The sequence below is a fragment of the Notechis scutatus genome, chromosome Z, assembly GCF_049901735.1.
Source record: "Notechis scutatus isolate UNSWTSFEM ecotype Mainland chromosome Z, rNotScu1.2, whole genome shotgun sequence".
NCBI lineage: Eukaryota > Metazoa > Chordata > Lepidosauria > Squamata > Elapidae > Notechis > Notechis scutatus.
In genome coordinates, this window is record NC_142025.1 from 64077399 (window position 1) to 64098053 (window position 20655).

Below are 20655 nucleotides of genomic sequence, written 5' to 3' on the forward strand. Positions count from 1 at the left end.
TTTTACTTTATTTCAATGCCTGTGAATTTTAGTCATTCACAGCCCGTAATGAGTCTCAAGCAGTTTGTAAATAATCCCATGCAAGTCTGACAAAGTCCTTCAGGATAAGTCTGATAAGCACGTACCTTTATCTTCCTTGAAATGCTGCCAATGACCACATTTCCAATTAGTTATGCATAGCCAAATGGAGCATAAATTCAACACACTAACTGCACTAACCATCTGCATCATTTGCCTTTCTGGGAAGGTTTTCTTTGGCTGGAGGTTCCTTGCTCTCTTCTGTGGGGAGGAATAGCCATGGCTACTGGTGGAGGGGCAGGGGACTGTGGGGGCACTGCTATGGGTGGCAGGAGAGAGGCCTGCAGGAGCACTGCGATGGGCAGTGGGGTGGCAGGCAGCGGTTGAGCTGGAATCTGCTGTGCCACTGCTGCTGGCTGCTGGATAGGGCCTAGCTTCTGAACTGGCTGTCGAGTTGGAAAAGGGGGTGGCTACAGCCTGCTGCTGGATCTGATTCCATTGCTGTGCCAGGAGTGTTGTAGCAAATTGGCCCCATGGTGGTCCCGAAGAAGGTTGTGCAACTGGTGCTGACATCCACTGCATTGGACCCACCCATGACCAGGATAGCCAGCCTGAGGGAATACATTCCACAGGGGGTAGCATAAGGATTGGCTGATGAGGGGAGCCAATTGGAGGTTTCAGCACCCCCAAAGCTGGCTGCATCTGCTGTCTCTCCCCTGTTACTTGCCTCTGCCATCATCTCTCACTGAGTGGAATGAAGCCGACACCATGCTGGTTCCACTGCCAGGTTCCAGATCAGAAAAGTGGACATGGGTTGCACTAAGTTCCATCTTGGTTGGGGAGGTTGGGACTGTGGGACATAACTCCCCACTTCAAGTCGCTCAAATCGCTCCAGGAGTCCTGCCAACAATTGGCTTCGAGATGGAGGCAACAGGTTCCAGTCTCGAGAGTTGTCGGACCCCCCAAAGCTCCATGTCTTTCCATTCTGACTCATGGGCTGACTTCGCTGGGCTGGAGTAGGAGCGATGTTCCGGCAGCCTTTCTTCCGGCCCCATCTCTGGAACTGGATCAGCTTGGCAATTTTTCCAGGAATCCATTTCCTTGGGCTGAGTGCCTAGCCTTCGTCTCTCCTCTGCAGCTTCAATGGTTCACACAAATTCTTCAGAAGGAGGATACCAGGTCTCAATCAGTTGTCCAGTATCTGTTCCCACCGCTCCTTCTGTGATCTCCTCCTTCTCCTCCGTCTTTGCTGAGTCTTTGCACCACCCGAACTTTAGGTTGGTACAGGAGCTCAGCACTCTGGGCAGTCCCCTTTCGGGGTGCTGGTAACTATTTAGAGATTCGGGATAATGTTAGCATTCCAGAAAAGCGTGACTCCAACAGATAACTCCAAACCAGACATATTCTCAAAGTTCCCTTTTATTAGAGTAGTAAACTAGCACATCTAGGAAATCCCAAATATGAAAGTTTCGGGTTTCCCTCCAATAAGTAAAATATTACAAATCAGCCCCTGCCCCCATCATTCCATCACATGCCCCAATCATCATTTGTCCCAACTTGAGACGTCCCCTCAACTACTCAGCCAGGTGCAGGAAAAACATGACCTTGACTCAGGGGTGGGATTCACATTTTTAAACACTGGTTCTGTGGGTGTGGTTTAATTTGTGAATGTGGCTTTGTGGTCATGTGACTGGGTGGTGTGGCTTGGTGGTCATGTGACTGGGTGGGCATGGCCATGTGACTGGCAAACCAAATACAAGTGGCCCTCACTTAAAGGCTGGTTGCTTAGGAAGTGTTCTAATTTATGACTGACCTCCCCAGAGCTACTTGACCTGTTTTTGGAGTTTTGACAGCCATGCAGACACCCACACCCACTCCCTTCTAACCCTGCTATTCTATGATTCTGTAAGGATCTCCTGCTGGAGCAGGGGTTGGACTAGAACAGGGGTGGGCAAACTTTTTGGCTCGGGGGCCGCATTGACTTTTAAAATTTGACAGACGGGCCGGGTCAGCACAAGATTTTTGGGAATCGCCCCCTTTCCCCCCTCTTCTCCTCCTTCCCCTCCCTCGGAGGCCCCTGAGTCAGGAGTTGCTACCGCGCGCAGCTCGCGCAACTCCAGTCCTGCGTTGCCTCGGAAAGGGAAAGGCAAAAAGGAAGAGCCGCGGCGGTGCTTTGCAACGGCAGCAGCGGCACCGGAGGCTCAGGCTCAGCGGCTCCTGGTTTTGCCTTTTCCTTCCCAAGGCAACGCGGGACTGGAGCCGCGCGGAGCTGTGCTGGCGGTAGCAACTCCTGACAGCCCCAGCCGGACACTTGAGGCGGAGCCCGGGCGGAACTGCCTGTTGCTGCTGCCGGAGCACCGCCGGTCGCTCCAAGCAGCCCGCCCGCCCGCCGGGCTTCCCTCCGCCCGGCGCAGCTCGGGGCCAGGCACGAGCGCCCGCAAGGAAAAAGGAAGCCTCAAGTTGCTGGGAAGTTGCTTGGGTGCTGGGAGCAGGCTTTTAAAGTGCCGCCCGAGCAGGACCGCCAAGCCGGAAATGGGGCACCAAGGCAGGGCAAGGCTCCACCAGCAGCGGCCTAGCTTTAGGTGACTCCAAGCAGCCCGCTCCAAGCAGCCCGCCCGCCTGCCGGGCAGAACCCTTCCCCGCTCCTCGGCCGGAAGACGCTCCCGCCTGCAAACTTTGCCTTTGCAAAGTTTAAGCCTGGAAGCCCCGGAAAAAGGGGGATCGGCGGGACTCACCTTCGGAGAGGTCGCACTCGAAGGTGATTTCAAACTCCCAGCCGAGGCCTTTGCAAAGTTCTTCTTTTCTTTCCTACCCCGAGAGCGCTCCGCACTGTTTTGCAGCTTTGGGGCCACGCGGCGCAGGGCAATACACCACGCCCAGCGATTTTTTCAGGGGCGGGCCGGATTGGACAGACCAACGGGCCGGATGTGGCCCGCGGGCCGTAGTTTGCCCACCCCTGGACTAGAAGATGACTTCCAAGATCCCTTCCAGGCCAGCCCTAGATTGCTGTCCTATTTCAAAGAGTCTTCTGAAGCCAGGGTTTGTGTCCTTCCTTCCTTTCCTTTTCTCTCTCTCCCTCCCTCTCTCCTTCCATGTATCTATCTATCCATCTATATATCTCATTCACTTTCTCCTCCTTCTCTTGCTTTCTTTTTCTTTCTCTTTTATTTTGTCCCTTCCTACCATCCCCCTCTTTCTTTGTCTATCCCTTTGTTTCCTTTCTCTGTCCCTTTTTCTTTCTTTCACTTTTCTTTCTTTTCTTGTCTTTTCCTTCTCTTTCCCTCTTTCTCTTTCTTTCCTTTCTTTTTCTTTCTTCCCCCTCTCTTTCCCTCTCTCTCTTTCTTTCTCTCTTTCCCTCTCTTCCTCTCTCTTCCCCTTTCTTTCTCTTTCTCTCTTCCTCTCTTTCTTTCTCTCTTTCCCTCTCTCTTCCTCTCTCTTTCCCCTCTCTTTCCTTCCTCTCTTTCTCTATCTTTCTCTCCCCCTTTCCCTCTCCCCCCTTTTCCTCTCTTCTCTTCCCCCCTCTCTTTTTCTTCCTCTCTCTTTCCCTATCTTCCTCTCTCTTTCTTCCCCTCTCTTTCTCTCTCTTCCCCTTTCTCTCTCTCTCTTCCTCCCTCCCTCCCTCCTTCTTTCTCTCTCTTTCTCCCTCTCTTTCTCTCTCTCTCTCTCTCCCTCTCTTTCTCCCTTCCCTTCCTCCTTCCCTCTTTCCTTCTAAAGCTAGGAGACCCACCTGAAACACACCACAAAGTGTGTATACACAACAAAGTGTATATTTAATATTGCATGTATTAACAGCAGCAAGGATTGTATTTGCTCAGCATTGGAAAAAAATAAAGTACCACTAGACAAAGAGATATTTAAGAAGATATTGGACTGTGCAGAAATGGACAGACTTAGTGGTGGGATTCAAATGTTTTTACTACCAGTTCTGTGGGCATGACTAGGGGAACTGGCTAGGGGGTGTGGCCATTTGACTAGGTGGGCATGGCCTTTTTTGCTTTTTGCAGCACCTCTACCCCATTTTTGGGCCTTCTGGGCCTCAGGAAGTCTCCTGGGAGGTGTTTTTGCTCCCAGAAGGCTTTCCTAGGGCTCAGGAAGGAAAAAAACAGAGCATGGGGGGGCACATCTCCCCACACTTCATTTTGGGGCCTCCCTGAGATGCAGGGAGGCAAAAAATGGAGGGGTTTGGGGTTTTTTTTTTGCCTTCCTGGGCCTCAGGGAAGCCTCCTGGGCAAAGCAGTAAGTAAGCAAGGGGAATCCCGGCACAGCTGATCATAGGAACAGCTGATTGTCAGGAGGGGGGAAAAAGGAAATACCTTAAGAAGTGACTGGATGATCTAGTGTCAGGCAGGTGGGGTGAGTGAGCATTGGATGGGTGAGGAAAGCGAGTAAGCGGCGACCGGGCAAGCGGGTCGGGGGCATGGCCAGGCAGAATTTACTACCGGTTCTGCAACCCACGCCAAATCCTTGCTACTGGTTTGTCCGAAGTGGTGCGAACCAGCTGAATACCACCACTGGACAGACTTACATTGAAGATCAAACAGAAAAAAGATATAGAATACTACAAAACATGGAATTTATTTTACCAATGGCTGGAAAAAAGGGGTAAAGATTAGGAATATAATTTGTATTGTTAAGCAACTCAAATAACCCAGACAACAATGTTTATTAAACACTAATTAAATGTAATAGTAGAAAATTAATAAAACTTAAATTTAAAAAAATTGCTAGAGTTAGAACTTACTAAAAATACATTCTGTCTCTGTCTCATTCCAAATATTCCCAATATGTGTATTTCCGGCTAGTAAAATATGCTCAGTTTTTCCACCCATTTATGCACATCAAGTAGTTTTAGTCAATAAAATAAATATACAAAAGGAAAGGAATAAAAAAAATTACTCACTGTTTTCTCTGTTTTCTTTTGGTAATAAGGCAGACTTTCTAGGTGTTAGCCTTCCAGCAGCTCAGTTTCTAAATGAATGGTGTTGGAAGAGCAGGAAAGAATTATCTCTGAAGAAGCAATATTTTATTCTTGTTGAATAAAATAAATACTGTAAATGACATATTAATAGTATGATAGATACCTCCTTACAAAGTCCATGCAAGCAACTTTTCTCTTCGATGAGAGAATTACAAGCCATGTGAATTTTGCATTTCTCTGTCTCTCTCTCTCTCCCCCGCCCCTCCAATCTTCTCAATTTCCATTGCTTTTTGGAAGAAAAGCTGACTTTTTCCCACATGTTAAGCCTTCCTGAAATATGTTGAGCAACATTACACTTAGCAGTTTCTGTTTCTTCTTGGAAACTGGGAGTGACTCTTTCACACAATTTTGGCAGACAGATGGTGGGCATTGAATTTCAAAGTATCTTACACTTTCTCTGCCTGCATTTTTTCAGATGCTTTCCTGTCCAAACCTCCCAAATGTTGACACATTTTAAGCCCATCCCCTTTGCAAATTTTATATTTATTGTATAAAACTTCAATTTGTGGCAAAGATGTCTGCCCAAAGTATCTTCTTTCAATGAGTTCCATGAAAACATAGTATAAATCTATCTAATAAAATAAGTTACTGGAGAGGAAGGAGAAAACTTGATAATGACAACAATCAGTTACTATATTTTTGTGACTACAATTCTCAGGACTCCTCGGGGAAATAGTTTATTAGTCAAAGACATTGTATAGTAAGAAGCTTATGGTTTGCTCTTATAAAGAGGTTGTATAAATATTGGCAAAGTGCCAAGCCATGTATAGAATATATATATTTTAGGCAACATCCTTATTATGTTTTAGTTTAACCTCATGTCATGTGTGCAATGAAGACTTTCAAAAAATTCCTTAGGTTATAGGATATCTTCCAAGACACTAGAAGTCCAACCTCTGCTACCCTGCCATGTTGTCTCTATTGTCAGTCCCCTTTATTTTTATAGGCAGCCAGAACAGATAATTATAAACCAGCAATGGCTAAGACCACATGCCAAATAGCTTTCTGTATGCAGCCTGCCCTATACTTACAGTTTAAAGTGCTCTGAAGATTTTATATAATTTAATTAACTTTTTCCAGAACTTCAAATTTTTTGATGATCCCTCATTTTAGATATTTTGAGAAAAACATAGTCCTAGACATAGTCTGCATGAAACAAACTCTTTCCATTATGTTTCCCTAATGGTATTTATTAATGCATCAATTTTCCATTAACATTGGTGGCCAAACTATCATGCCAGTGCTTTTACAAAACATCTCATTGTGCATATATCCCCATTTGTCTCCTCTTACAGATGCCTATGGTGGCAAGTTGGCAACATGTCTTGTTATTTATGCACCATTATCAGCCCTTATCCATCCATTTCATCTGTTTTCCGACTTCATTGACAGGCTGAAAGCCATTTCCATTGTACACCTTTCCACTTTACACCTTTGAATTTTTTTGGAGCATTGTTTTGCTTATTTGGAGGTCACATGGTATCAGTTCAATATCTAATATTCATCTGTTGGATGAAATATGGCCAACCCTTTGTTATTTAGTTGGAATCTCTGTTTTGAAGTAAAACGTGCAAGTCCCTCATTACCAATTAATGGTTGTTCTTTTTTTTAGTTTCAGTTGTTTGTTTTTGTATTTTGTTTCTTTGTATATTATAAGTATTCAAGTTGGACATTTAAATAAATGCTTTGAATAAATAATAATGTTTCATAAGGCAATCTAGCTTATTATGTCAAAAACTACCTGTTGGCATTTTTATGTTATATTTTTATGTTATATTAAACATGCTTTTTTGTGTATCTTTCAACTTCTGTACTACTTTTGCATTCATGTCTAATTGTCACAACCATTCATCGGCACTGGTAGTAAATTATTTCTTCTTTAAAGAGTTTGCATGTTCTATTGAATACAGTATGAATTTATCCAAATATTCTCCAACCTACTTAAATTTGATTTGGATTTTCTTCTAGGTAATCTTTTGCCTGAGGTAGATGTAGCTGTTGACTTTCTTCAGTTCCTGATTTTCAGATTATTGGGGGGGAAATGGAATTAATTACTAAATATGCCTTCTTAAACTTCTTTTTCAAGGCTAGTAACACCATTAAATTCAGTCATCTTTAAAGGTCTTCTCTATTGTAGGAGAAAGAGACAATATTGTCACCAATAAAACACAGGTGATTGAAGTAGTCAGCACTGATATCTATTTCTATCTTGGACCACTTCACCTTTTTGAATGTCTACAATACAATACACAATCTGTAGTACAAGTACAACAACAAAAATGTATGTCTTTGTTTCTTTCAGGATTAAATATTTTTAGGAGTCCAAGCTGATATGTTGTACAATTAATGTTATTTATAAAGATTTCTAATTAAAAATTTTTGAAATGTGTTTAAAACATCACAAACTAAACCCAGGAGCAATAATAGCAAACAGGTTTGTAATAAATAGTGCTGCCAGGGAAAAAGAAGGACCGCTCCTCATGGGTTGAATAGCCCTATGCCCTTGTCTTGCTTCTCTGTTTCTCCTCTCAAGGCAGCGCCTCTGGAGATCTCTGTAGAACCACGTGTGAAACAATGTTTCACTGTGTAAACAGTCTCAGCTGCTCTGCGATCATCTTATAATGTTACAGTTTTTGGCCTGGACTGAGCATTATCCCCCACCTTCCTAGTCGCCTCTCCAGCTGTTTCTGTTCTTCTATCAGTAATTGGCTATTCAAATATATCATGGTGAAGTCCCTCTCTTCCATAGACTCTAGGCTAGCCACTAGAATGTCCCATGAAGTGTCTAACAAATTGAGCACCACATACACCTTGCATGCCTCAGTAAATGTCATTCCTCTTTCCTCTAATTCTAATAATTCTTTCTCATGGACTGCAAATGTGCAGACATACTCTCTCGCAGTTTCAGTTGTGCCATATACAATCTCTCTGTCAGCAACACTTTGCTGCCCGCAGTCTCTCTAACATACACACTATGTAATACCTCCCAGCACTCTTTGGCAGACTGGAGATCCCTCACATGTATCAGCTGACTGTCCTCCAACTGCAGGATGTTGCCTTTTCATTCCTTCTCTGGGACCCATCATCCGAGAGCAGTGCTTCCAGGAGGACTAAGAGCCCCCATGAAGCCAGCAGCAGAATGGGCAGCCGTGGCCAGCATGGTGCCCGCCACAGCCAAGATGCATCCCAGCAGCAGCTGGATCAGTAGACAGGGTGGATGGAGACCGGGGTGTGTCGAGAACTTGACCCGTTTCAGCCATAGCCATACAGTAGGATGGAGAGGGCAGGGCCAATGGTAGCTGCGCTCCCATTCCCATTGGTCCCCACACTCACCACCTCTTGCACATCAAAAAAATAAGTCCTCCCCAAAAATAAGCCTGAATGCTTATTTTCAAGCCCAAAAGAAAATAAGACTGGGTCTTATTTTGGGGGAAACAAGCTAAGTAGGAATAAACAGTATTTGACATTGAAAGAACAGTCTTCTCCAAGACCTAAATATTCCTCCTGTGAATCGTAAATAATTATGCATTTTGGCTTAGAGTTTTGTGGAAAAAAACAGGAAAATATACTACGGAAGGGGTGGGGGATGGGACAGAGATATTTCAACACTTTTCAGGCTGAAGAAACTGTACATTTAAAATAATCCAGAAACCTTGATCAAGAAGAAAAGTTCTAGTGATATAAAATTGAATGCATTCAAGTAAAATTTTCAGTTTTAGTTCTTAGTCTCCCATAGAACTTGCTTGAAAAATGTACCCACCTACCCTCCTAGAGAATGAAATATTTCGAGGAATATTAAAAAGGCAGGATAAAGTTTTTCCCCTAAAGGAGAAATGAAACAAAAATATTTTTTTAAGGGAGGCAGAAACTAGTCCGTTTCCCTGCCCCAAGCAGCAACTGGGGAGGCCAGCTTTTAGAAATGAAGGTTTGATAATCCATTCAGAAAGACTGGGCCAAACAGAAACTCCAGATAAGCAGTTGACAAGATTAACTCAAACACCTAGGACAATGGTGGTGAACCTTTTCAGCACCAAGTGCTGAAACGAAAGCATGCGTGCATGTGCACATGCCCTAGAAATCATGAGAGCAGCTCCCTGGCACACTGCATGGGAGCGCCAGAAACTGGGAGCTCAGCTTCCTGCCACATGCATGCATGGTGTCCACCTGGTCTTCCGGTTTCTAACATGCATATGTGTGCAAAGACCAGCTGGCCATCACGCACATGCATGCAGGAGCGCTGCTCTTCCGGTTTCCAGCACTTTCACATGTGCAAAGACCAGCTGACCAGCGTGCATGCACATGCCGGAACCCAAAAGAGCAACGGGTGATGGCTGGCATACCCGGAGAGATGGCTCTGCATGCCACTTCCAGCACACGTGCCATAGGCTCACCATCACAGACCTAGGATTTGCATTTTCCCTTCTGCCTATAGAGTCAGCCATGACTCCATTGGAGTGTGACAACATTAGAATGTTAAAGGATAGGAAGCTCAAATAGAAAGCCCAAAGAAAGTATAAAAGCCCACCCACTCTTAACTCCATTTTGTCAGCTGTTGGTGGTTCTGCTTCATCAATAAACCAACTTTCTTTCCAATCAGCCTCCATTTTATTCCCAGCTTGGAACTGGAACTGTATATTTCTTCCAACAAAAACATTTTATTAGTTTGTTGAGAATACAATGAATGCTTCATTCCTGTTGATCTCTTGCTTACTTATGTCAGAAAGTAGGCAGGGTTTTTTAAATAACGTACTGGAATTTGTTTTTTTTTTAATGAGGAGACAGGAGATAACCAGTCTGTCAGCCTTCAAGAATCCTTCTTCTGCTTGTCTTTCCAGCTGCCCTAGAAACGGGGGGTGGGGGAGGGAACATTAATTGGGCTTTGTGGGGGGCTTTGTGCTGGAGGCTTGAGATGGGGAAATTGTAAAAACTTGGGAAAACTTTCTTATTTGCTTATTACGCAGCTGTAGCTTATCTAAGCAGGCCAAGGTCAACTGTCCTGATGAGCTTGATGTCTGAAACACCACCTGAAGATGCTCCACATGACATTATACACATTTCAGATTGGATAGCCAGTTTGAACTATTGTGGGTGGGAATGTTGCCATAACTTTGTATATGTGATTTTCACGCCTAGTGCATCAGATCTTAAATTCTTTTGATGCTACCACTTTCATTTCCAGTAAAAGTCCTTTTCTCTATAACAATGGAGGCTAAGGTTTTTTTTCTTGGATTTTGAATGGAGCCTCACTTGACACAGCCAATCTCTCTGGCCAGTGATTAGCCAACATTTTCTTCTCTAGCTTGATAGAAGAAATATCTATTTCAGTTCCAAGCTGGGAGAAAGGTACTGGTGACAAAATGGAGGTTGGAGGCTGATTGGAAAGAGGGTCCATTTATTGATGAACAGGATCACATTTGTGGTTATGATGCAGCTGACCACATGGAGTTGAGAGTGGGGTTTTAAAAATAAATTCTCTTGGGCTTTGCACTTGAGCTTCCTGTTCCTGTGTAAGAACATGTATTCTATTGGCTGTTGTCAGATTCTCATTGAGCCATGAAGGGGTTATGTAGGGGTCACAGCTGGCTCTATAGGCAAAGTACAAATTCTAGGTGTTTGTCTGAGCTAAGTTTGGTTGAAGTTTCCGAGGGTGATGCAATGAAGGGGCATTGGGCAATTCCTATTATGATTGAGGGCTAATCTTACCTTTGTTCAGAGGTTGCTGTGCAAGAAATTTCAAAATATCCTGTCTTGAGTGGATTTCAAGCCTGCAGTATTTGCTTTGCCTATGAATAGAGCTACCTAGATAATTGGTTTCTTTCAATCTCTTAAATTCTGACATCTGCTGAGGGCTATTAAGAAAGGTGGAGGCTGCTTTCTGTCTCCAAGAGCATGTTTCTACATTTCACCTTAAGGGAAATATATCCTGCCTTTTTAATATTTCCCAAAATATTTCATTCTTCTAGGAGGGGGAGGACTTCCCTCAAGCTCAAAAGCATCTTTTAGTATCTGTGGAGATTCTCAGTCATTCAGATCATAGTTGTCTCAAAGGGGCTTTTTACTTCAAAAAGCAAAACGTTTTTTCCTCAAAGAAAACACAGCCCAGTTGCCTTCTGAAGAAAAAAGCACCTTTCAGACATCTTTTAATATGGTACTTTAGGCAAGTGGATGAAAACAAGTCAAAGTGCAAAGAAATATAAATCAATCTAGCAGATAATTTTTAAAAACTTCTTATTAAAGAAAAAATAAAATCAGAGTAAAGAACAGTATAATTATAAGATGTATTAGGCCAAGCTAGATTTCGTTCCTGAGATAAATAACTCTTATCTGTTTACTCAAGATCGCAGACTGATCAGAAAATCTTGTGCATTGATCTTGGTTGGTTCAGTAAACCAAAAAAATGAGGCAGTAAGTGGAATATTCCAAGAAAGAAAAGCAATGAATTTTTAAAAGGAGAGCAACCAGCTGCTTTCCGCTAGGTCCCTTGGTTCGCTGAGGCTCCTCTTACAGTGGGGTATCCAGCGCAATCCAACGAGGAGGTAATGTGCCCCACCCGCTGCCAACACGCGAGCCTTTCTAGCCACTCAGGTCTAAGAACGAGGCGATGCCACGTAGCGACGCCAGGGATGAAGGCTGGGGGTAGGGAGAAAGCAGCCTATCGGTGGGTCGATCTCCCGCCCTTCAGGTTTGAATTGTCTTTTCGCTGAAGGTAGCTTCGATTTCCAAGTGGACTCAGACCAAATACCGTAAAGTCACGCTCCAAAGTAAACGTTTTTGCAGGAAGAAGATAGTGGTTGGTGGTCAGACCTGGTTTTGTTATCCAAGGAAACTTGGCTGCGCCCCTCTTCCTGCGGCCTGACTCCTCCCATTGCTAAGCAGCGAAGGGGCTGGGAATTCTTCCTCTCCCCCCGCCCCCCGCCCCCCCACTCTCCACGTTTGCAGTTTGGGGAAGCCGGGATTGCAGCCTAAATTGCTTTTGAATGTTCTCGTTGCGCTCACTTCTCTCAATAGATATGCCGAGAATGCCGCTGATCCGGAGGCGGCGACACCGCTGCTGCTCGCCCCTGCTCCTCGCCTTGCTAGTTAGTTGCGTAGCGTGTCAGGCTCCGCCGGTGCCGGCTGGGGAGACCCACTGGGATGGAAAAGACGTGTTGATCGAGCGCAAGTACGTGCCGGACAAATGCCCGCGGACCGTTATTTCCGGCGACTTCGTACGTTATCATTACCATGGCACTTTGTCCGACGGCAAGAAATTCGATTCCAGGTAGCCTCGGCTCTTTCCTTCGCCGGGGTGGTGCTGCGGGCGGGGAGGAGGCCAACGCAAATGGGGGCAGATGCGGGACACAACTTGGGTGACTTGACTCCAGAGGAAACTCCAGTTAATGGGCCCGTTTGCCGGAAGATGAACTCAAGCTATCAGTTTCGGGGAAATGCCCATCCCTTCGATGCAGTCTCAGTTTGTGGTCTTTGAGATCCCATACAGAAGCTGGCATTGGAAAACTTTATCAGATGTGGGAAAGTCATTGGTCAGAGTAGGAAAAACCTTATGGTAGTCACTAATCAGCATAGAGAAAATCGATATGCAGATATCCAAAGCTGATTTGAAAACATCGAGATAATTAGGATACATACAAAGAAATTTGAGTAAAATTTTATTAAAAGCAAAGATGGTTCCTCAGACAACAGAATAGTTACCAAGACCTGGAGAAGGGGCAACATTGTAAGTTCACTCCTTGGGAGCAATCAGAGAAAGCCAGGAGCCACCCTTGGAGGGAATGCATACACACCACATCTTAATGATATCAGCTTATAAAGCCTTTCAATTTATATTAAAAAAATTAAAGACAAATCTGAGGAGAAATGTGTACAAAGTATCACGTCACACTATTCTTAAATTGTAAATTGGCTGAAAGGAAATAAAATTTTAAGTTATGTCAATGAAATGTAATATTTGAATTTGGAAAGCTAGTAGAAGTGGAGAAGCCATTTTCAATATTATCATTCAGGAAAAGTGCTGCAGATTGTAGTGGCAAGTGCTAAAGCTGGCAGTGGCTGCATCTGCTTGTCTCAAACTGCATTTTTTCACATGGCAACTGGACTTCCTTGATTTTTCTTAAAGATGTTTCATTTGCATCCAAGAAGTTTCTTCAATTCAGACTAACTGGTGGGAAATGGAAGGATTTATGCTCTTTGCAGTCAGCCAATTGTTAACACTGAGGGTAGTTGAACCACCTGGCAGGTAACCTGCGCTCTCCAAATAAATCATTCCATTTCTCACCAGGTACTTGAACTGAAGAACTTCTTGAATGAGAAGTGAAATGTCTTTAAGAAAAATCAAAGAAAAAAGCATTTTTGGGATGTTTATTAATTCAGATGACTGACAATTTCTATAGACATGCTACAGCTATTTCCTCCAGGGAAAATGATGGAATTTTGGGAAAGCACTCGCTTCAGTTGAATTTTGGATGTGAGCATGTGATCTAAACTTCTTTTTGGAATGGATCTAATTTCATGGATTGTGTTCCATTGGTATTCTGAAGAGGAGTGATTTATCTTTATAATTTATATGAGCCACAATGTTTGTTGGATGTTGTAAGCATCAGATTATGTGATTGTTATTATGAGGCTGTTCATTGGAATCTATGAGATATGTAAGAAATGTTTAATAGGGTCTTCACTATTTTACAGTCAAAAAGAACAAAAACCACAGAGGAAACAAAGAATCTGCATGGGATTTAGAGGAAACCCAGTGACACTCTTGGATGTAAAAATAATGCTGGAGATAATACTATGCTTTGTAATGTATCACCTTATAAAGCCTTTCAGTCTATATTAAAAAAAAATAAACGCAAATATGAGAAGAAATGTATACAAAATATCATGTCACACCTATTCTTAAATTGTAAATTGGCTAAAAAGAAATAAAAATATAAACTAGGTCAATGAAATGTAATATTTGAATGTTTATTTAACTGACCTAACAATTCACTCTCTTCTAGCTATGACAGGGGCTCTACATTCAATGTTTTTGTGGGGAAAAATCAGCTTATTGCTGGGATGGAGAAGGCTCTGCTTGGCATGTGTGTAAATGAAAGGCGATTTGTAAGGATTCCATCCCATCTTGGATATGGAAATGACGGAATTTGTAAGTACAGTTTTGTGTACTTTTTGATGCCTAAATATAATGAGCCAGGGCAGATTTATTAAGCTATACTTAATGTGAGGCTTTAAACATTAATTTAACCTATGTATTATGGATTCATTGTTGACCAGTTAATCTCGTATTATAGCTTTGAATTATGACAACATATTCATTTCCCAAACTGAGTATTGATAATTTCTAAGGTACTAAAGACATATGTAGGTCAAAGATTGAATCAATGATTCTATCCATTTGTCTTATGATTAAAAACAAACATATAATATTTAAATAGCCTAGACAGTCTTATTAATGTTGATGATGCTATCATGCGTTAATTGGTTTAATTTTATGAAAGAAAATATTTAAGTCCTCATTGTTCAAGATTTTCTCTCCTTCATTTTCTTTCTAAGATCATTAAAAGGACTTGGTGAGTATCTTGATAATCTCTTTAGGAACAAAAGGAAGTAGTTTTGCTATATTTGTGCAAATAATGCACAATATTTCTTAATGTTCTACTATTCTTTAATGCAAAAATAGATTGCACCATGATTAATGCAGTATAGCCTTCACCTACTTGCCAGCATTGGAAACGGAATTCTGAGTTGCAAACTGAAGAGACCAGTTTCTGAAAATTATAATACAGTAAGACTCAGCAGCAATAGCAGTATTCACTGCCATGATAGCAGGCCAAAACAGTCACTATGCATTTGTGTTTAAACATTACACTTATTTTTTTAGTTGAGGCAGACTTTTTTGGGAATTAAAATGGGTGATAACACATCATTATTACTTTGGGCTGCTGATTATACCCTTGTTCCATCTTTTAATCATTTCTCCTGTAACTCACCAGGAGTGCTCACAGGGAACAGGTCAGAAATATAATGTGATTCATCATATCATTCATCATACCTCCTTAATGTAAGTCGTGTGTGCAATGCATCTAAAAAAGTGGGTCTTCAATCAGATAGTCATAGTCATATGACTTTTTGAAAATTCTTTCTGTAATGCCCCTATAACTCATTGCATTAAAACTCTTGTCTTGGAAGGCAGGGCTGGTGTCGCGGCGGTATGACGTACGAACTTGAAGCTCTAAGTTTGCCATCAATATCTTCGTTGCTGGACAGTCCTTTTGGACCTAAACCATCCCGAAGAGATGGTGAAAGTAAAGAGCACATCCTGCTGATCCCAGGGACACTGCAAAGTCCCTGGTAGATCCAGGAGAAGTTCTTTTTGCCGGCAGCAAAGAGGTAGCCATCAAAGCTGTTGAAGCTGGGACAGCTCCGAACAGAAAAGAACGAAAAGAGAAAGTGTGTCAGTTTGGTGAGAGGATTTTTTAAACTTTATGATTTGAAAGAACACCTTAAGAAAAAGAAAGAAATTGTAAGATTGAAGACTGAAGATTGAAGTGGTTAAGTGGCAATTTTAAACAGGAAATCAAAATTAGTGTTTTTTTTATTGCTGGATTGTTTATGTATGCTTTTTTACTTTGAAACTGGACTGTTTTTTTTTAATTTTTTTTTTCTCTTATTCCTTCTTCTCTTTTGCCTTTATAATACTTTATGTTAGAGATTCCTTTTTAGTTTTTTCTCCTAAGTTTTTTTTTAATTAATCTTTTACTATTTAAAATACTTTTAACATATTTGTTTTGGAAAAGGAGGGGAAAGTGAAAGTAGAGGAAAATTTGTAACACTGCCACTCAGAAGCTTGGAAACACTGTTTTTTTTTTCACTTTCTGAGACCAGACAAAGCTGAGAAAGAACTGAGGCTTTTCTTCAAGGACTGAGCCTGTTTGATGAGATAGAGGGAAGAGCATTGGAGAGTGTTATTACAGGTGCTCTTCTGGGTTTCTATCAGTGGCTGGAGTCTGGTGTTGAAAGAAAGTTTGGAATTTACAGAAAGAAGATTACAAGACCCTAGAGAAGAGAGTTATAAAATTGTTTGGAACTTAACAAAAAGCCTTGGATATTATACAGGCACAGTGTTTTTTTTTCCTTTTCTTTTATTGATAGAAAGCTTGTTGAGGTAATTCCCCGTTAGGAGAATGAGCGCATACAGGGAGACGTATTTGAGAGTAATGTTTGAATAATACACACACACAGCACACAGATACACTGTACAGTAAATGTAGGTTTTTACTTCCAATAAAGGTTTTAAGCAAAGTTCAAGATAAGCAGTCCAAAAGTCATTCACAGGTAAGATCAGTCAGTTTTTAGTCCAGGGATAATGATTTTCATATACCTCCAGTCTTTTTAATGATTCCAGTTCCTTATCCATTGCTTTCTGCCAAGCAGCCTGATCCTTAGCAGGATACAGTTTTAGTTCACTATAGTTACTTGGAACCGTATTCACTTGGCATACAACACTAGCCTGATATCTATCAGGTGGTCATGTTACTTGGGTTGAACGTCTTGGTAATACAGGGCTAACTGGTGGACTTTCCTATGCCACCTGCTCCTGTTCTTCTACCTCCTCCTGTTCCTGTTCTCCTACTTCTTCCTGTTCTTCCTCTTTAATGGCTATTTGTGGTTTACTGATTTTATCCTTCGGGACTATTTGGGAGTCAATAATAATATCATTGCTGGATTCCTGTTCCAGTTTATCCCACCCAACGTGCTTAAGAAATTTTGCATTAGCACTACAATAAACATGAGCTGTTCCTTGATCCCAGAATCTAAATGATCTATGGTTGGCCTTGTAACCTACAAAAAATAACTTCTTAGCTCTATGTTGCCCTTTCAGTCTTACTTGTGAGGGAATATTCACCCATGCTAGAGCTCCAAATGTGTGTAGGTAACTTAACTTTGGCTTTCTGCCATGCCAACGAGTGAATGGTAATTCTCCAGTTGTTGTATTTACTACATTGTTTAAAACATGGTTACTACACATTATGGCTTCACCCCACAGTGTTTCAGGTAAACCTGAATCAGATAGCATAGTGCGAGCCATGGCTTGTAATGTTTGCCCTCTTCGTTCTACAAATGAGTTATGTTGCGGTCTGTAAGGTGCGGAACGTTTATGCTCAACACCAGCTAACTTCAGCAGTTTGGACTCTTTTGTTAATAAATTCAGTCCCATTATCAGTAACTAAAGTAATTACTTTACTCCTCATTTTTCTCTCAGCAAACCTTAGCCAGTTAAAGAAATGTTGGAATGTTTCTGTTTTGTTTTTCATAAGATAGCAGAAACCATATTGTGAGTAATGGTCCATAATACTAAAACTATAGCAGGCACCTCCCAAACTTGGTTTCTTAGGACCAATTATGTCAGCAAACACAACCTCTAAAGGTTCTTTGGTCTTAAACCCATTTAGTCTGTTTGCTGGAGTAACCTTACTCTTTTCTTGACTACAAGCATTACAGTTTAAACACTTGCTACAGGGTTTCAATTTTACTCCCTCTGACAATTCAACAGTTTGAGCATTTTGAAATTAATGTGCCCTATGTAATAATACATTCATCATGTGGCTTAACATTGTTATAAACTGAGTTAGCCATCTTCAACTGGTCATCATGTATCACATATAAATCATTCTCTAAAGTAGCAGTAATACTTTTACCCTCTTTCTCTATTATACAGTTATCTCCCCTAAAGGTTACTACATAACCAATATTAACTAAAGCCCTTACTGATAGCAAATTAAAATTTTAGTTTAGGCACATATAACATAGTTAAATGTTCGTTTATACAAGAACAATATGCAGTACCTTCACCTGATGCTTTAATCTTCCATCCATTTGCCAATGATATATGTTGTTTCCTCGTAGACATCTTTACAAACCTTTCTCTGTTTTTAATAATGCATTGCGATGCTCCACTATCAACAACCCACAAATCATGGTTTACAGTTGAATTGCTAGACATAGCTAAACTTTTTGGCCTTCTGGTGTTTACTAGTATTCTGTTGTTTCCCCTTACTACAGAATCTAGCTATATTTCCCCTAGCCCCACAAGAAAAACATTTCCTAACAGTATAGGCAGTTGAAGACAAATCCTCTTCTTGTGGTTGTTCCTTCCTCAGTTGGTCCCTATCCAGCCGTCTTCTTGCTTCTTCCAGCAATCTTCCAGTTATGTCAGTCAATGTCAGTTTATCTCTGGGCAGGACTTCCAGTGAAGATACATAATCATCATAACTTTCATCCAATGAGGAAAGAATGATGTAAACTTGATGCAGCTCTGAAAAAATTAGTTCCTTTTCATGTAGCTCTAAATAGTTTACATGTAAGATGTATGTGTGCACCTACACTGTCACGAACATAAATCCTCTTCAAATTCTCCCAACACTTAGCAGTAGACTCTTCTCCATGAATATGAACTAGCTGCTGGTCACTCGGTGTTAGTCCAATTATACAAAGAGCTCGTTCGTTGTTCTGTTTAAAGTCAGCAAGCTTCTTGGCATCATCCTCATTTTCTGGATCCCAAGCATTCACATCTGGTGGGTCTTGAATTACATTCCATAACCCTTCTCTACTCAGAAGTAGACTGCACTTCATAGACCAAGAAACATAGTTTCTTCCATCCAACAGGGTTATCAGTGATAGACTTGTTGAAGTGTCTTGTGCCATCTTTATCAGGATAGTAACCCACAATTAAACAGTAAACAGCTGTCTGTATACAGTACTGTGTATTCACACCAACTCTCAGTTATCTGAGCCTGGTATGGCCTGGGCCCATAACCAGCGTTGAGGTAATTCCCCGTTAGGAGAATGAGAGCATACAGGGAGACGTATTTGAGAGTAGTGTTTGAATAATACACACACACAGCATACAGATACACTGTACAGTAAATGTAGGTTTTTACTTCCAATAAAGGTTTTAAGCAAAGTTCAAGATAAGCAGTCCAAAAGTCATTCACAGGTAAGATCAGTCAGTTTTTAGTCCAGGGATAATCCAATAACAAAGTCCAGTGTCAAAAACAGTTCAGTATCAGACTTACATCAAATCCAGAAATAGCAGTCAATTAGGAAAAATGGAGGAACGGCAATACTTTCCAACAGAAGAAAAAAGGGATTCACTCTCTTCTGAGACTAAGACTAAGACAAGCCAGGTTTCTGGCTCCATCTTATGGCCATTTGCAAAACCACACCCAATTGCAGTTTTTTGCAATCTCTTAAAGACATAGTACTAAAATGTCTATCCTGGCTTATATATTTCTAACCCAAATACCTGTTAGGTGACTTATATTCCTAACAAAGCTGTTTTCTTTCTTTCTTTTTGATGTTGGGCATATCCTCTACTCACCCCCCCTTTCTATTAGCTACTTATTCTTGGTGGATACTTGGGATTTTGGTCTTTTGGAATTTACTTTTGTCTTCCTTTTTTTAAGTTTATTTTTTAAAAAAAATCCTTTTTCTTCTACCTGTTTCTTTTTACTGTTATTAGTATTTTATTTTTCTCTTCAAGGGAATAGCTGTTTCCCCCTTTCTTCTCCCATCCTTTTATCTCCTTTTTATATTGGATTTTTTTGTGGCTCTTTTTTTTTTGTATCTCTGAGACTTTTTATGGAATTCTTGGGCGTATATTATTTTCTTTTTCTCACCAATTAATCAATTGGTTGGATTAAGGTGTACAAGAACCTGAAGAAATTTTTCTTTTCTTTTGTTTTTCTTTTTCCTTTGCTATTTCTATTTGGAATTACAATTGTTCATTATACAAGTGGATTAAGGTCTAGAAGAATCTGAAGATTTTGAATTGTTTGCAACCTTATAATTTTTTGTGAAATGAGCAGGAAACTAATGGTGGCTGGTTCTTCAATTCCTACTTCTTCCTCTTCACCATCTGGAGGACAATGATCAATACAGACAATGTTACAACAAGAAAAAAACAGGAAAAGGTGACACTGCAGATGATTATGCAAGGAATTCAAAACATACAAGCAGGAACACAGAATATTGAAAAGAGAACAGAGAACATTGAACAACAAACAAAGAAAGAACAGGAAAGAAACAAACAAAGAACAGGAAAAACAGATGAAAAGATGGAGAACATTCAACAAATGATGATGAAGTATGAGGAGAGACTCCAAAAAATTGAAGAAGAAGATAAACAAAGAGATAAGAAGATTGGAAATATTGATGGCAGATTAAGCATGGTCAAACAAGATAAGAGTGGGATGCTGGGATGGGAGATTGACAGATCAGAATTTTATCTTAGATTCCAAAATATAGAGGAAGAAAAGGGACAAAATTTGGCAGAAATAATGATAGAAATCTTGACTGAGGCATTGGAAATAACCAAAGAGAAGATGATGGATGAAATAGATGAGGTCTTTCGAGTTTTCACAAGATATGCAATGGGAAATAAATTGCCAAGAGATGTTCACATTAGATTTACAAAGAAAGCTATTAAAATGCAAATATTACAGGTGGCAAGAGAGAAACCTTGAAATACAAAGATAAGGAGATTGTAGTTCTGAAACAAGTACCTAGAAGAGTGAGAGAGATGAGAAGAGAGTATCGATTCTTCACTAAACTACTATTCAAAAAAGAGGTGAATTACAGATGGCTGATACAAGAAGGCTTAA

The 20655-nt window shown here is 41.2% G+C and overlaps 1 protein-coding gene and 1 long non-coding RNA gene across 3 annotated transcripts in view; one reads left to right on the forward strand and one right to left on the reverse strand.

Moving 5' to 3' along the window:
• Window positions 1-288: 288 nt before the first annotated feature.
• Window positions 289-11860, reverse strand: LOC148128901 (uncharacterized). The gene is made up of 3 exons (XR_015745590.1): window positions 11739-11860; window positions 4919-4986; window positions 289-1347 (listed from the first exon to the last, which is right to left on the reverse strand). It is a non-coding gene; the product is annotated as an uncharacterized LOC148128901 (long non-coding RNA).
• Window positions 11861-11918: 58 nt separating this feature from the next.
• FKBP9 (FKBP prolyl isomerase 9) overlaps window positions 11919-20655 on the forward strand; it is a 50283-nt gene continuing 41546 nt past the window's right edge. Inside the window, exons 1-2 of one of the 2 annotated variants that reach the window (XM_026679495.2) lie at window positions 11919-12257; window positions 13993-14138. In XM_026679495.2, coding sequence (XP_026535280.1) covers window positions 11974-12257; window positions 13993-14138 — 430 coding nt within the window. In that variant the 5' untranslated portion in view covers window positions 11919-11973. The remainder of the gene's footprint in view (window positions 12258-13992; window positions 14139-20655) is intronic. The other variant, XM_087945214.1, reaches the window with a different exon arrangement.